Raw genomic sequence first — 13,919 nt, forward strand, 5'->3', positions numbered from 1 at the left:
CGGCCACTCTCTGTTTTTTCTACAAGTCCACTTGCTCTTTTATGTCAATCAGCAGTTTGGCATGCTGCAACGTGCATGCACCGTGCCGCATCGGGGCTGGCTGCTCCTCGTTTATGGGCCATCATTGCGAATGGTGGCTTCTATTTTTAGTGGGGAACAAGCCTCGCTTTCGCCCGCTCTATTCTATTCCTGACTCTCCCCGCATGTTAGATAAGTGTTCCTGTTCCTTTTCCGTACACCCCATAGCCCCATAACGAGCGAAAATTACCTTTAAGTGGCACAGGCTGGTGCTGGTAATGGCAATGCATTCTTCGTTATTTTTAGCACGATCTCTGCCCGTCGGGCTGCTAAGTGAGTGGCTGGAGGAGAACTTTGCAGGCCCAACTGATCGGCGTACTCGTGGGTAATTGTAGATGGGCATAGAACTTAATTGCATTTAAATGCCATCAGGTGTGGCTACACTCGAAACGTTGAATGGACTTTGGTCCCCAATGAGTGGGGGGATTCGAGCATCCCGAAACCCTTTTTTCTTCCCCACAACTTTCCCCGCATTTTCCAGAGTACCCGGGGGGCCTTTGGCCAATCAAGGAAACGAGGAAACATACATATATGTAATGTATGTATGTGGCTTGTTAGCAATATTAATTTGACAGCCGATGGCAGTTCATTTCCATGGATCGGGCACTCACGTACAGGCCTGTGATTGAAGGGTCATTACAGGGTTACATCGAAGGAAGTCCGGACAGGCGCCATAGAATGCTAGTTGGTGACCTCACACACTCGCAAATGTTTAGTTTTAATCATTACGCTTCCGATTTTAATTGAAAATACTAGAATCGGTGCTGAGTCGGTGTTGTGTCTAACCTCCCCTTGATTAGCCATAATCGACCCTGTTAGAGGGACGTGACTTGCTATCGTAAGCAGATACGAGTACACTTTCAAAGAAACCGCTGAAAATTAAGCTAAAACAATTTAATTGTTAGACCCCACTACTCCCATGGTTTAAACTCAAGACCAACCAAGTAATGAGCGTTGAGTGTGTTTGGGAACACGTTTTGTCGGGCACAATCTACGCAAAGAAATCATCCTTGTAAACCTGCTGTAAGACGTCCTATTGCCTCCCTCTGGTCAGCTTACCCTAAGCCAGCGCATCAAAACTTTTCAAGATTTTAAGACCCATTTAATGTGAGTCAAAAAGTCAATAAACCCCGCCACACATCCACAGCCACATCCACGTCCAGGTCCACGTCCCTGGGTTCTTTCCTGATGGTCGGCGGAACGGGAAAACAAAAGTGGAGCAACAAAAACCTGTCACGTACCACAAAAGTGCATTCACATTTTGAAAGCCAACGCAAGAAAGCGAACTTTCGGCGTTCCGTCGATACACGAGATACATTTCTATCTTAAAGCTGTACGAGAGTATCTTTGCCTTGCCTGGGCTGGAAGCTGGCAACTTTCGTTGTTGGCCAAAGACAAATTCAGTCAATTACTTCATTATGCGTTGAGGTTTTCGGGTTCGTCCGTACGGCTGTCTGGCTGTCTGCCTGTCTCCCTGTCTGGCTGTCTGCCTCTGTGGGTCCCTGCCGGTCTTTGGCCGGGTCTTCTTTTGGGTCCTTTCTCGTCGTATGTCTGCCTGCTGTCGACTGTCATCAGGTGAAAGGCAAATAAAACGTCAATTTGTATTGGCAGTCGTGTCCTTTTCCTGGTATTCATATGCACATTACATATTCCGAATTTATTCATGCCCTGGGCATAGCCTTTCTGTGTCAATAATCATTTACATGTTCATCTAATTTGGTCGGATTTTTTCCGTCTTCCTGGTGAGGAGGAACTTCTTGAACTTGAAGTGAAACCGAAAGACAAAAGATTCTCATTATTGCTGACGAATGTCTGAAACTTTCAGATGCTTTTGCACTGCGCTACTTTTGAGCTGCAAAAAGTAGCATTCAAATTTCCTTCCACTGCAAAACGAGTTGATGACCAAGCCACAAAAATGTACACTGCAAGTGGTAAAGCGAACCACAGTCGAAAACCCGAAAACAAAATCCACCGACCCAGTGCCAATGAATCGGATCGGATCGGGCCGGAGTGGAGTGGAGCGGAGTGGAGTGGAGCGGCAACTTTGTTGTTCCCGGCTGTCATCGACGTCACTGTCAGTGTTATGGCTGCAATTATTGCTGTTTCTGTATGCGAATTTTCATTTGAACACCACAGACGCCACAGCCACAGCCACAGAATGTTTTCTGAAACGATTCTTGGATTTTATTTTATTTATGGGATTTTTTTTCTATATTAACAGAGTTGGGGGGAAATGGCATAGACATGTTGTACAAATATTGTACACGGATAAATTCGAAATTCGAGCTCCAATTGGGTCAAAATGTTGCCTCCCTATCAAGCATGGGCTACAGTCTATGATAATGATGAAAGTCGTTTAAAAGAGCATATAGGCATGACCTAAGAAAGAGAATACTAAGCTGGGAGCATGCCTGCTTGTAGCCTATTCCAGGCAGAGAATGGACCATATCCGACCCCCAAAAGAAACATATTTTATTGGTAATCCGATCATGTCTTGTATGCTTTTACGCAAACTAGTCCCTGGAATACTTCTTTCAAATAAAGATTGATATTTATTTCAAAAACTTCGACCTCCGAGGCCAGAGCAGCTTTCTTGTTGACTCCATAGGTGGAAGTGGAAGCAAGTGACATATTATCTAACTCAACCATTACAAAATTTGTCATCTAGTGTTCTGTGTGCTGTCGGATGCTCCTTATCTGCTGTCAATAACTCTATCACTATCTCCGAGTGTGTGTCTGTCTGTCTCGGGGCCGTCTCGGGCACTCAACACTTTGCTCAAAATGTTTGCTCTGCATTTCTCTCCGCAGCCTCATTGCTCCACGCGGGACTGCCCAATTTAAGGGGTTACCCCCCCATTCGAGGGTCGGTGGGCGGGCTGGTTAAACGCCTGCGAATTTGCGCTGATTTGACACAAAAATTTGACGTAAAGTAGATGGTGCTGCCAGGGACTTCGAGGCGGTCCCTGGCTCAAAATGCAAATGTTGCATGAATGTTTACTTGCCGCCCTTCCGGGAAAGGTTTCTGTTTACGCTTGTTTTGTTATAACTACAATTTCGGGACGACGAAGGGATGGTCCGACTTGAAAGTTTTCCTGCTCCTGCTCCTGCTCCTGCCCGTGCTCGTGCTGCCTTGTTATAAATTTTGTATCCATCCGATACTTACAACAATTTTGTGGCACTTTGCCTACATGTGGGTGGCATGGCAACAAAGGCAGAGGAAAGAACACCGAAAATCAACAACTTGTAATGCAGAGAATTTACTTTGGGCCAAGTTCCTGCCGGGGAAACTTTACTGCAAGTAATGATTGTCAGGAGAATGTTTCGGGCCCGAATCGGGGTTGAAAGAAAGTTTGAAGAAAGACAGCGATAATTTGTTGATAGTGAATAGGGTAATCTATGGCTGGCTTCCTCCACCTCCAAAGCCCTTGAAACGATCTTTTCCCCTCCGAAACGCTGCCCGTCCGGCCCCAGTCTGGTTGCTCAGACCTGGGAGCACTTTATGTGATGGATTTCCTTTATCTTCGTTTTCAATTGCGAGTAAAATGTCAGGCCGACATTGATCCGCGAAAATGTCACGCCTGGGCACTAATTGAACATTTAACTTTATGGCAGATCATTAAACTAAAGTATGTTTTGCAAAACAGAAATACAAACGTGAAGCCAAGACGAAACTAGTCTCCCAAAACGGCAAGGTATTATTTACATTTTTATGGCCCGGGTGATTAATGCATGAGACCAATGCTGCGCGAGTATGGCAGAAAAACCCGAAACCTAGGGTGGAGGAGTATGAGTCAAGGCAGGGCGTGGCAGGCCCAGCTCCATCGATCGATATTCAATATCATTTTGAAACGAGGCCGCAGCCCGCGAAATATTTTTACACACGTTTCGGCATTACTGAGGGCCAATAATTTGATAGTAAATATTTTGTATTTTGTATTTCTAAAAGCAAATTAATTAGACCACGTACGTGTCCCGGGCGACGAAGGCTGCTGGGCGCCATTTGTCGTATTATTTCAGCGGAATTTTCAATACAGCCACAATGGCGCCATCACTGCCGTGCAATTAGTGGCTCAATTTGATTTCGACCAAAGTCGGGCCGGGCCGGGCCGGGACGGACTCCGGAACGAGATGATCTAAGCTGGCGAAATTCCACAGCCACTTCTTCGTGAATTTTCGCTGATTTATTATGATGTTAGTTTCAATATGCAGAAATATGGAAACAAGTTTTGGCAAAAGACAGGAACAATGGTCGGTCGGTCGGTCGGTCGGTCGGTCGGTCGGTCGGTCGGTCGGTCGGTCGGTCGGTCGGTCGGTCGGTCGGTCGGTCGGTCGGTCGGTCGGGCGACTTGTTAGATCATTTATTTTGATCGTATTTGTTTTTATGTTATTACAAACTCAAGGTAGGAGATGACGGAATGTTGTCTCCCGCTCTCTCACTCTCTCTCCTTACAAAGACTTCCAGATGGCCGGAAGTCTGGAGATTTAAGTCATCTCAAAACCAAATAAGCAAACAATCTGAAAACTCCATATACTCGTATGAATAGTAGGACATAAAATGAGAACAATTCGCTAATTTCATTATATATCGATGCAAGGAATTTAATGGTTTTTATTACCAACTTTAATGCAATTATTGTCTGATTGAATCACACTTAATAACTCGAACAAACGAAGAAATTAAATGTATCCGCGGGACAGTTTTGGCCGGCTCATCATCGGTGTTTATTTTCCATTCATTAAAAGTTTTGCACTCGTATTTACCTTATATTTGGGGCCCGCTGTTGACTCTGTGACTGTCCATCGACCGGGAAATATATCGTACTTTTGTTGTGTGTTAAGCAAACAGAAATACATAAAAATAAAATTCAGGGGAATCGAACCGTTGGGAATTTTTCAGAGCCACAAATGACGTACGTAAAAAATTTCATAAAGCCCGCGTTTCCTGGTAACCAAAATGCATCAAATTAATTGATTTAATATTTAGTAAGCCGAAAAACATTTCGGATTCAATTAGCTCTCTTTCCCGTTTTTATTATGCGAATACAACTCGTTCACTTTGATTTAATGAATGTTTTACGAGTACGAGTGGGTTGTGTCTTCATTTAGAAGATCAGTTTTAGCCACGGTCTGGTCTTTGCACATCCCAAAGTGTGGATACATACTCGTAAGTGGTTTGGGCTCCTGAACGATCGCTGTTTTGACATGCGGACCAGTATCTGCTCTGCATCGCAATTTGTGCAAAAAACTATGGGCGAGTCTTCGCACTCTTCGCTTTGGGCCTTCGGTCGCGAATTTAAATTCAAAACATTTGGCGTTTCATTCATAAAAATTCAAAAATATTTTGTTTGCCATATCCCAGATGTACGGGTAAATGGCTGGTCTATGGTCTGTTGGTCTGCACTACTTTAAATGGGTCCACGTGCCGGGTTTGTGGGCGAGGCGGCGAGAGACTCGGCGGGGGCTGCCGGCCACTTCGCCACGGTCTCTCCTATCCCCAACCTATCCGGTAACGAGCGTGGTTAAAATGCGTTGAGTGATTTTTTGCATTCTGCCACTTTTTTGTGGATTGCGGCCCACTGTCTTCGGGGCGTTCTTCGAGGCTAGGAACCCACAGGAAGTTTCATGGCTGGAGGAAGAGAGTGAAGACTGCTGCTACGAACTTGAGTCCTCTCTCCAATCGATCGCTACGACCCACTTTCGGTGTACTCGACCTAAAGATGCCTTTACCTCCCACCTCTTTTCATTTTTGCAAGCCACTTTCAGCACGTGAAAGATATGTATGAGAAGTATCGCCGGACTATCATCCACACGCGACATGGGTAGGGCGTGTGGCCTAATCTCACGTAACAGAAATCATTTTATATTAATTCTTGGCTACAGCAGAGTGAGATACTCGTACGGTCGACACAAAAGATTTTTCAGGCATTTAGCCGCCAGATTTCTAATAATTCGTATATAAGTAGGTAGTATATGCACACAACTCACTTCAATGGCCATTCCTAACCTTGAACCTGAGACATTAGTGAGACAGAGTTAATAATTTACTTTAAATAATTGCTGGCCATAACAAGCAGCTTACTCCGAGGCGCCCGACCGACAAAAAGACGCCAAAATATTGTCTATAAGCGGCAAGAATCGGCTCTTGATTGAGGGAGAATCCCCAGAGCAAACAGAAATTAAGGAACCGCATTTCCACACAATATCCACGGAATTAACACGCTTGTTGAGAGCCACAAAAGCTGTCAAAAAAGTTCACAAGCCACGGCAAAATAGGCAGACACGCGGGGCTTTCCATTTGTTTGTTTTTGATTTGGTTGTTGTGGTCGGATGATGGCCATTGGGGCGAGTGTTGAGCATTCATGAAAAGGCCTGCAACAAGCAGGCCAAACGCCAGACGGCGGCAGCATCAAGTGGGGAAAATTTGTGACAAGTAGCAATGAACCTTAAAAGGTCTTGGCTGCTGCCGTACAGTACCAAGTATTATCTCATCCATCTGCCACAGACACACACACACATCCCCGACAATAGTAATCATAGCCAAGTCTCATTAATTGTTGATACATTTCAAACAGCTTTATCGCTGAGATCAGCACTCAACACTCGTTGACAGCCGAAATGAAGACAATGTCTCGAACAAAGAGAAACAAAATTAGATAATAATTGAGTTGTCTTTCAAGTACTACAGGTAACTGAACTGAAAGGTGAACGAATATCTATGGATATCTATAAGTCATTGAGAAATAAACCCCTTAATCCGCATTGCCCCGAAGTAATTCAGGGGAACTGCGGGGAAACATGCGAGAAAGAGTACATGTTTCACGGAATATCGATGATCAATTCACGATTTTCACATGCCGAACACTTGAACAAATTTTGTCAATAAACATAAGTTTTCTAGCTATTACTACTTCAAATACTTCCCGGCTCTATTAAACCTATTAAACCCTTGACATTGATAGTACATTAATCTGAAAAGCATGGGAACAGATCTCGATCTTAGGGATCTCTTGTAATAAATACAAGCCTAATTTCCTTAGAACGGAGCTGCGATCTGCTTTCGGATCATAGGAAATGGATCTATAGTACTGCAACTCCACAGACCTGTCTTCCCCTTTCCTGGGGCCTGGGAATACATTAATGGATATTGGATCTCTTGTAATAAATTCAAGCCTAATTTTCTTAGAACGGAGCTGCGGTCTTCTTTCGGATCATAGGAAATGGATCTATAGTACTGCAACTCAACAGACCTGTCCTCCCCTTTCCTGGCCTTTCTTGTACCATCGATGAAATCATGCGAGCTGCACTCAATTTGCCATATTTATCGCCTGTAAATATTTAAGCGCATTTCCTCCGTTTCTTAGGGCCAGCCCCTCCCTCCCCAGCCCGCCCAAACAACAGCCCATTTCTTGTTCAATAATTTCACTCTTGGCAACCGAAATCAACAACTTTTGCATTAGTTTCGTTTTTGTTGTTCGAATTTGTTACAAGTGTCGCCCTGTTTGTTGTAACTAACACACCGACAGACACTGGCACTTACGTTTGGAGCCGACAAAGTTTTTCGCGCTTTTTGGCTGCGGAGGCCCGGAGAAATATTTTGTGATTATCGCTGAACCGCGGCTGTGCCGCTGCCGCTGTTGGGCCGCCGTCGTTGGGGATTTGTCGGTTTTTTGCCTCGCTTTTGGCTTTGCCCACGTTTCTTGCGTTTTATTTGCGCTTCTGCGTTGTCTTTTAGTGCTTTTCCAATTTCTTATTCACTTCATGTCTGCGCCTCGCGCACCGTCGCCGTCACACACACGCCACCACTCTGGAGCCCCGTTCAGCATAGGCAGTACGCACTGTATGTGAGCCCCTCTTCTGTCGCCGTTTTAGTTGCTGTTCAGCCGCGACGTCAACGTTGCGCGCTCAAATCTCGCTACTAACTAAATAAACGAATCGAAGCGACCCAGCGCTGCGCTGCGCTGCTGCCGCTGCTGCTACTGCCGCTGCTGCTGCTGCTGTCCGTAACCATGCTCGCTCGCTCAGTCGCTTATACAGTGAGTCGATGGAGTGTAGGCACACCCTGATGTTCAAGGTTCGCCAACGTCGGCTCGAGACACCGATCACACTGATTTCTGATCATTTTAGGATGTACCGATGAGAATTATTTATATAAGACAACACATACTCGTAAGAGATAAAAACTACACTTTTTTATTCCAGATCGTAACGTTTTTTGATAGGTTCAGTCTGCTTTGTGTGTTGGTTAGAGTGTGCCTTTACTTTTTTGATCTACTGTACACACATGCGGCCGCACTGCATGTGTGCCTCAGCGTCGAATGGCAAAGCAAGTCCCAAGATGGGCTTGAGCAATGATGCCGACCTGGCTCTTTTAAAGCCAACTGCTGCAGGCTTGAAGCACTTTAAGCAGCGGCTGTTGAGAGTCGAACCAAGGGAAATATAATAAAGCCTCGGCTCATAGCCACAGTTGGCCCCACGTGCTTGCGCCGGCTACGTCCGACCACTCTCCCAAGATCTGCTTAGCGATGTTTATTCGAAAGTAGTAGCTATTTGCTAAGCTAAAGTCAGCTAACGGGTGGCCCATCATTACCCTTAGGTTTTGCCACCTCTTCCCTAAACCATTTCCTCTCATCTGTTATATTTAGTCTTGGCTTGTACAATATTGTCCTGCGTTGGAATATTAAAAATTCCATTTTTCAGGTTCGTTTGAAGCACCTTTGCAGGCCTTGTTTTTGTGTGTCAGCGGCTAGACCGGCTGCTGCGTCGATGGGGACGGGCCGGGCCGGGCCGCCTGTTGAGCGTGCCGCCGATGACGTCTAATTTTTCCCGAACTCGTTTGCTTACTCACACACGGAATTATGTCAGGAATGCTGGTCGGACGGGGCTGTCGGAACGGCGGTTGTCTGCTGCGTTGAAAGTCGGCTGATTAATTTTGATTTCGAGCGTGGGGCATGCCAGGCAAAAGCCGGTTAGCATTTCGGGGGCATGAGGATTGGGGCGCGTGCCAACGTCTTCGTTTGCCGCTGGTCTGGCCGACTCCGAAGACGTTTCAAGTTCATGGAGGGAACTACATTCCAGCAGTTAGTTAGTCGGGGCTTATCCCGAAGACCCTTTGGCGACTGACTCACTCCGACCACAAAAACGCGGTTCCGACTAAAAGATCAGGTGATTCGAGTTGGTATCGGCAATAAAGGCGATAAGCCATTGACATCGGTTTATGGCGGTTTCCGCCGCGTTTAACACTCGTTTTTCTGTTGGTAACAGCGATTTCAGGCATTTCAGCGCCGTCAGCATGTCATTCGCACTGATTTCAATTGAAACCCACAAGAACAGCAATACGTACGAGCATGTATCCCATTCCACGAATTTCCACGGAATTTGCAGAAGTCGCGGCGAATGCCGATAAGGCAGAAGACTGCAAGAGGTCAGTGATACTCGAATACTATTCCGACTGCCTGACCAGAAATGCTTTTGGTGTATTATTTCACTGTCCAGGAAATACAGTGAAAGCTCTTTCGGGGGACGGGTTTGTTGTCCTTAACTACAATCGTTGCTCAGTTAAGATTCCTGCTCTGCAGTCTTATATCTTATATCAAGAAGGAACTGCAATATATATTCCAGTTGATTATCTGTTAAGATATACTCCAGCATGTATTCAATAATAGTATAGAAAAATATAAAGAAATTTCAAGTTTATATTTCTTCCTTCTGGGGTGCTAAGCTTCCGGCTTCCGTAGAACTGAAAGATCTAACGAACCCTCCGCACATTGAGTAACTTTCTTAAAAAGGATTAAGATGGGTCGTATTTCTATCTCGTTTAAACTCAAAGATTCTAAACCATGGGACTTTTGATCCCCATTTCCTAAGCGATATCTCTCAGCTTCCTGTATTTCTGCTATTGACAGATGTCAAACCCTGAAATATGAGCGCGGCCGAGTTGATTGAAAGAGATACTCGTGCTATATCGTAAAAAAAGGTAGAAAAAAATGTCAATCAGAAGTCAAACCACGACTCACACCACAGCACAAATTTCCGTTAAAAAAAAAGTATAACGAAAAGCGAAATTCGAAATGAAACAAGAACGCTAGAGTCGCGTGTTTCGACGACCAAGTACCCCCCAGTCCGAGCACCCTTTAGGCATGGGCGTTGGGACTCGCCGCGATAGCTACATGCCCATACACCCGTTTATTACCCTGCAAAACAGAAGCCAAGCGAGCGCCTCAATTCAATTTTAGCATTGAAACCAGATACGAGTGTAGAAGAGAGACGCTAGATGGGTTGGCGGTGAACCCCTCGACCAAAGTCAGAATGGAGATGTTTAGAATTTCGCATAAGGTACAAGCACAAATCTGTTAACGCTTTGAAACCGCAGACAGCCACCGGAATGTTGGCGCAGCCCCAACCAGCGCTCCAGCCTGCGGATGCGGATGCGGATGCACAGGGGTCTGAAGTATCTTTGTACTTCACGGAAACTACAAGCGAGTGCCTTAGAGACTTTTAGATTCAGAATTTTCTTAACCTATTCACACACTTGTATTAAAATTACTGCTGTGTTGAGTCTAAAGTTATTGATAATTCCCAGATAATCGCAAAGAATGCGAACTCTTTTCCATTTTACCAACTCCTTTATAAGTGGTCCATTACGAAAGCAGAACAGAGGTTTCTTTGGTAAAAAAAACGGACTGCTAACCAGAATACTTTCCATCTATCTATCGTAACCACAGTTCTTGGCAGTTCTGAATTGCTCTAAAACAGTCGGACTATTTTATGTGGGTATGGATATATCAATTAAACTCGTGAGGAATATATTTTCAAATATCCAATCAAAATAAATATAAAATATATACCTTCCCTATTTTAAACCACTGTGCCATGTAAAGTGTAATGCAAATCGCGGAAGGAAAATTTATAGGATTCGGCTTTGAGTTTTTTCCCGTTCTATTCCCTATTATTAAACAGAACGAGTCGCGGAAAGGAAACTCAGAGGTAAAGGCCATGAAAGGAAATCGGTGTTTATTCTATAGATTGCATTTTCTGCACAATTTACCATTTTACCAACCTGTATCGATGGGACCGTACCCCTCCTCCCTTCGCCCAATCTAAGCCGCTTAGGCCAGTGCCTTTCTTTGACAGAAGCTTTGATGGAAAAATTGGAAATTGCAACGGACTAATCCCCGTGCCGGACATTTTTCATAAACGCTTTGTGGGTTTTCTTTTAAAGGAGTGATTTATTTGAAATATATTTTAACATTTAGAGCTTTGAATTTTGATTTCTGTTTTGGTTTGTACAGTAGAATCGAGTTAATAAAATTAAACTTTGGTTAATTAATAGTTATTGTACGTACAAGTAATGAAAGAAGCGACAACATTCAATTGCAGTTAATATTCAAAGGAAACAATAGGTGGATACTGGTATTTGCTTGGTGTTTCGATTATTAGTTTCCCTAGGGCTGCGAGGCCATCCGTATCCTCGCCGTGGCCCTCGACTTGGTGTGAATCTCAGCCGTTCTCAGGGTTATGCCGAAGATGTCCTCGTGGTAGCGACTCTCGTCCTGCAAGGCACAAAAAAAGAAACACACTTGTAGCTGTCAAATGCCGCCCGGCGGAGGAATCTTCTCCGCAAAGTGTCAGCCGATGGCAGCACCCGGAAGCCTTCAAGGATACTTACGCGCAGTGTGAGCATAAAAGTCTCGACTTCCGCCTCGGATTTCTGCTCCTTGCCGGCAATGCACTTCCTGCGAAAGGGAGAAAGGAACGAAATCAGATAGGGAAGACCGTACGACCAGGAGAAGAACTCCCGCCCTGGTGGCGCTTTAATATCAATAACCGTACAGGAAATTCCATAATTTTTCCAGGCTTTACGGCCTCGTTTTGTCTCCCATTTGTTTCGTTTGAAATCGTAGTTCTCGGAAAAGTATGTAAATCGATAATCAGGGTCTTGTAATTAGCAAAACACATCCGCTTAGGGTCGGCTCCTGCTTCGGTTCTTATTAGCCTAAGCCGCTTAATATTATCCCCCCATTGAAATCCCCCCCCTCAAGAACAGTTATTATGCAATATCCTGTGTGTGTGGGGACAAAGACAGCCAGCCCGTATTCCACAATGAGGCACGTAATCAAGAGCTTTGAAAAATGCGAGGCAGAGAAAAGAAATATAAAAGCCAAGCAAAGGCAAAATACCTGACCGCAGAGCATTAGAAAACAGAAAATTCCCAGAAGAGATAGTGTGAAGAGTGGGGAATGGGGGAACGGGGGCAATGGCAAGCCATGGGCAGCCACGCCCACTGTTTCCCCCAGCACACAAAGGCAATCAAACTAAGGGAAAAACCCTACCTGATGGTCTGGTACACATGCTCGGCCATGGTGACATCGCCGCAGACGTAGATGTGGCCCCGCTCCTGCACAATCAAGTCGTACAACGAATCGAATTCCTGTTCAATCAGGTCCTGCACATATGTCTGAAATGCACAAACAAATCATTTGTTTAGTTGGGGCGAAGCGGGTGGAGGTCATTGGAAAGTTTGTCCATCGGCAGGGGGGCGGAATTCGAATAAAGTTTAAAATTGCTTCCGCACAAAGCTCACCTTGGGGATGGTCGGCTCCCTGGAGAGAGCCAGGAAAACACGATCCAGTATTTGCTCCTTCACCAGCCGCTCCTTCTCCTCCGCATACAGGTCCACATCCCGGTTGCGACAGCCGAAAAAGAGCCACATCTTGGGCAGCGCGACAGCCGGATCGAGTTCGCGCAGCAGCTGGAACTCCTGCCAGAAGGAGCGGAACGGAGCGATGCCCGTGCCGGGTCCGATCAGGACAATGGGGCAAGTGCGCTCGACGGGCAGATGGAAGCCCAGAGCACTGCGCACGAACATGACCAGCTCGTCGTCCGCCTGCAGGCCCGACAGATAGTTGGAGCAGACACCGTAGCGCTCGTCGCCCCGCCCGTCCTCGCTGCGGTACTTGACAATTGCCACCGTCAGATGTATCTCGTCGCTGGCCCTGCGGGGAGAGGAGGAGATGGAGTAGAACCTCGGCTGCAGGGGCGTGAGGTGGGCTAGGAGCAGGGGCGCTGGCGGTCGACACGAGGGGAACTCCTCCAGGACATCCAGCATGTGGGGCAGGCGCCAGTGCCGCCAGTCCTCGTAGGCCGAAGAGTCGTTCACCAGCAGCTCGAGTCGCTCCTTGTCGGCGTTGTCATCGCAAAATCCGGCCAGGAGGGTGAGCAGCTGCCTTGAGGGGGGAGTGGTCAGGTCGAAGAAGCGAGCCAGCAGATTCCGCAGAGTGTCCGCAGGAATCTTGTCGTGCTGCTCCCAGCACTTGAAGATGCCGTTCGATGTTTGCTTTTCCTTGAGGAGCTGCAGCTGCAGCACCTCGTCCGGATTCTCCACTCCCACCAGACGCTCCAGCAGGCCCTCCACCAGCTGCGGTCGGTTCGCCGGGAATATTCCCACGTGATCCCCCGGCTCATAGTCCAGTCCCGGGGCACAGATCTCCAGCAGCATCGTCGTCTTGGCCCCTTCACTCAGCTTGGTCAGGTTGTGCGGCTGCCCCTTGATCTTGCAGCAGTGCACCTTCTTGTTGTGGTACTTGGAGAGGGCGCTATCTAGCGTGGTCTTGACCGCGGACGGCACCAGCCGGACAGTGTTTACGGTGAGGGATTCGTTCTGCAGTGCCAGCGAGGCGTCCGTTAGGCTTTCCTCCGGATCCAAGCAGAACGTTTCGCAAGCAAGCTGCGGCGACACGGAGGAAGATTATTGAGGACCCCATTAGTACCACAAGATGGACCCTGGCCGGGACTCTGGGAGTCCCTAGTGCCCAACTTTAGAGATTACACCTTCCGCCTTAATA

General features: G+C 46.5%; 3 protein-coding genes across 4 annotated transcripts in view; 1 reads left to right on the plus strand and 2 right to left on the minus strand.

Moving 5' to 3' along the window:
* Positions 1–7,975, minus strand: part of LOC6596582 (flocculation protein FLO11) — a 29,169-nt gene extending 21,194 nt beyond the window's left edge. Inside the window, exon 1 of the mRNA XM_026987930.1 lies at positions 7,616–7,975. The gene's annotated coding sequence lies outside the window, so the exon portion shown is untranslated. The remainder of the gene's footprint in view (positions 1–7,615) is intronic.
* The window catches only part of LOC6596541 (septin-interacting protein 1), an 89,972-nt gene that overhangs the window by 25,315 nt on the left and 50,738 nt on the right, over positions 1–13,919 (plus strand). The gene's annotated exons all lie outside the window — the stretch shown is intronic.
* LOC6596585 (nitric oxide synthase) overlaps positions 11,302–13,919 on the minus strand; it is a 33,727-nt gene continuing 31,109 nt past the window's right edge. The window contains exons 16-19 of the mRNA XM_002021636.2: positions 12,659–13,801; positions 12,408–12,532; positions 11,744–11,810; positions 11,302–11,627 (exon numbers count right to left, since the gene is read on the minus strand). Of these exons, the coding sequence (XP_002021672.2) occupies positions 11,520–11,627; positions 11,744–11,810; positions 12,408–12,532; positions 12,659–13,801 (1,443 nt within the window). The 3' untranslated portion in view covers positions 11,302–11,519. The remainder of the gene's footprint in view (positions 11,628–11,743; positions 11,811–12,407; positions 12,533–12,658; positions 13,802–13,919) is intronic.

The sequence above is a fragment of the Drosophila persimilis genome, unplaced genomic scaffold (genome assembly GCF_003286085.1).
Source record: "Drosophila persimilis strain 14011-0111.01,24,50 unplaced genomic scaffold, DperRS2 tig00000124-arrow-pilon, whole genome shotgun sequence".
Lineage (NCBI taxonomy): Eukaryota > Metazoa > Arthropoda > Insecta > Diptera > Drosophilidae > Drosophila > Drosophila persimilis.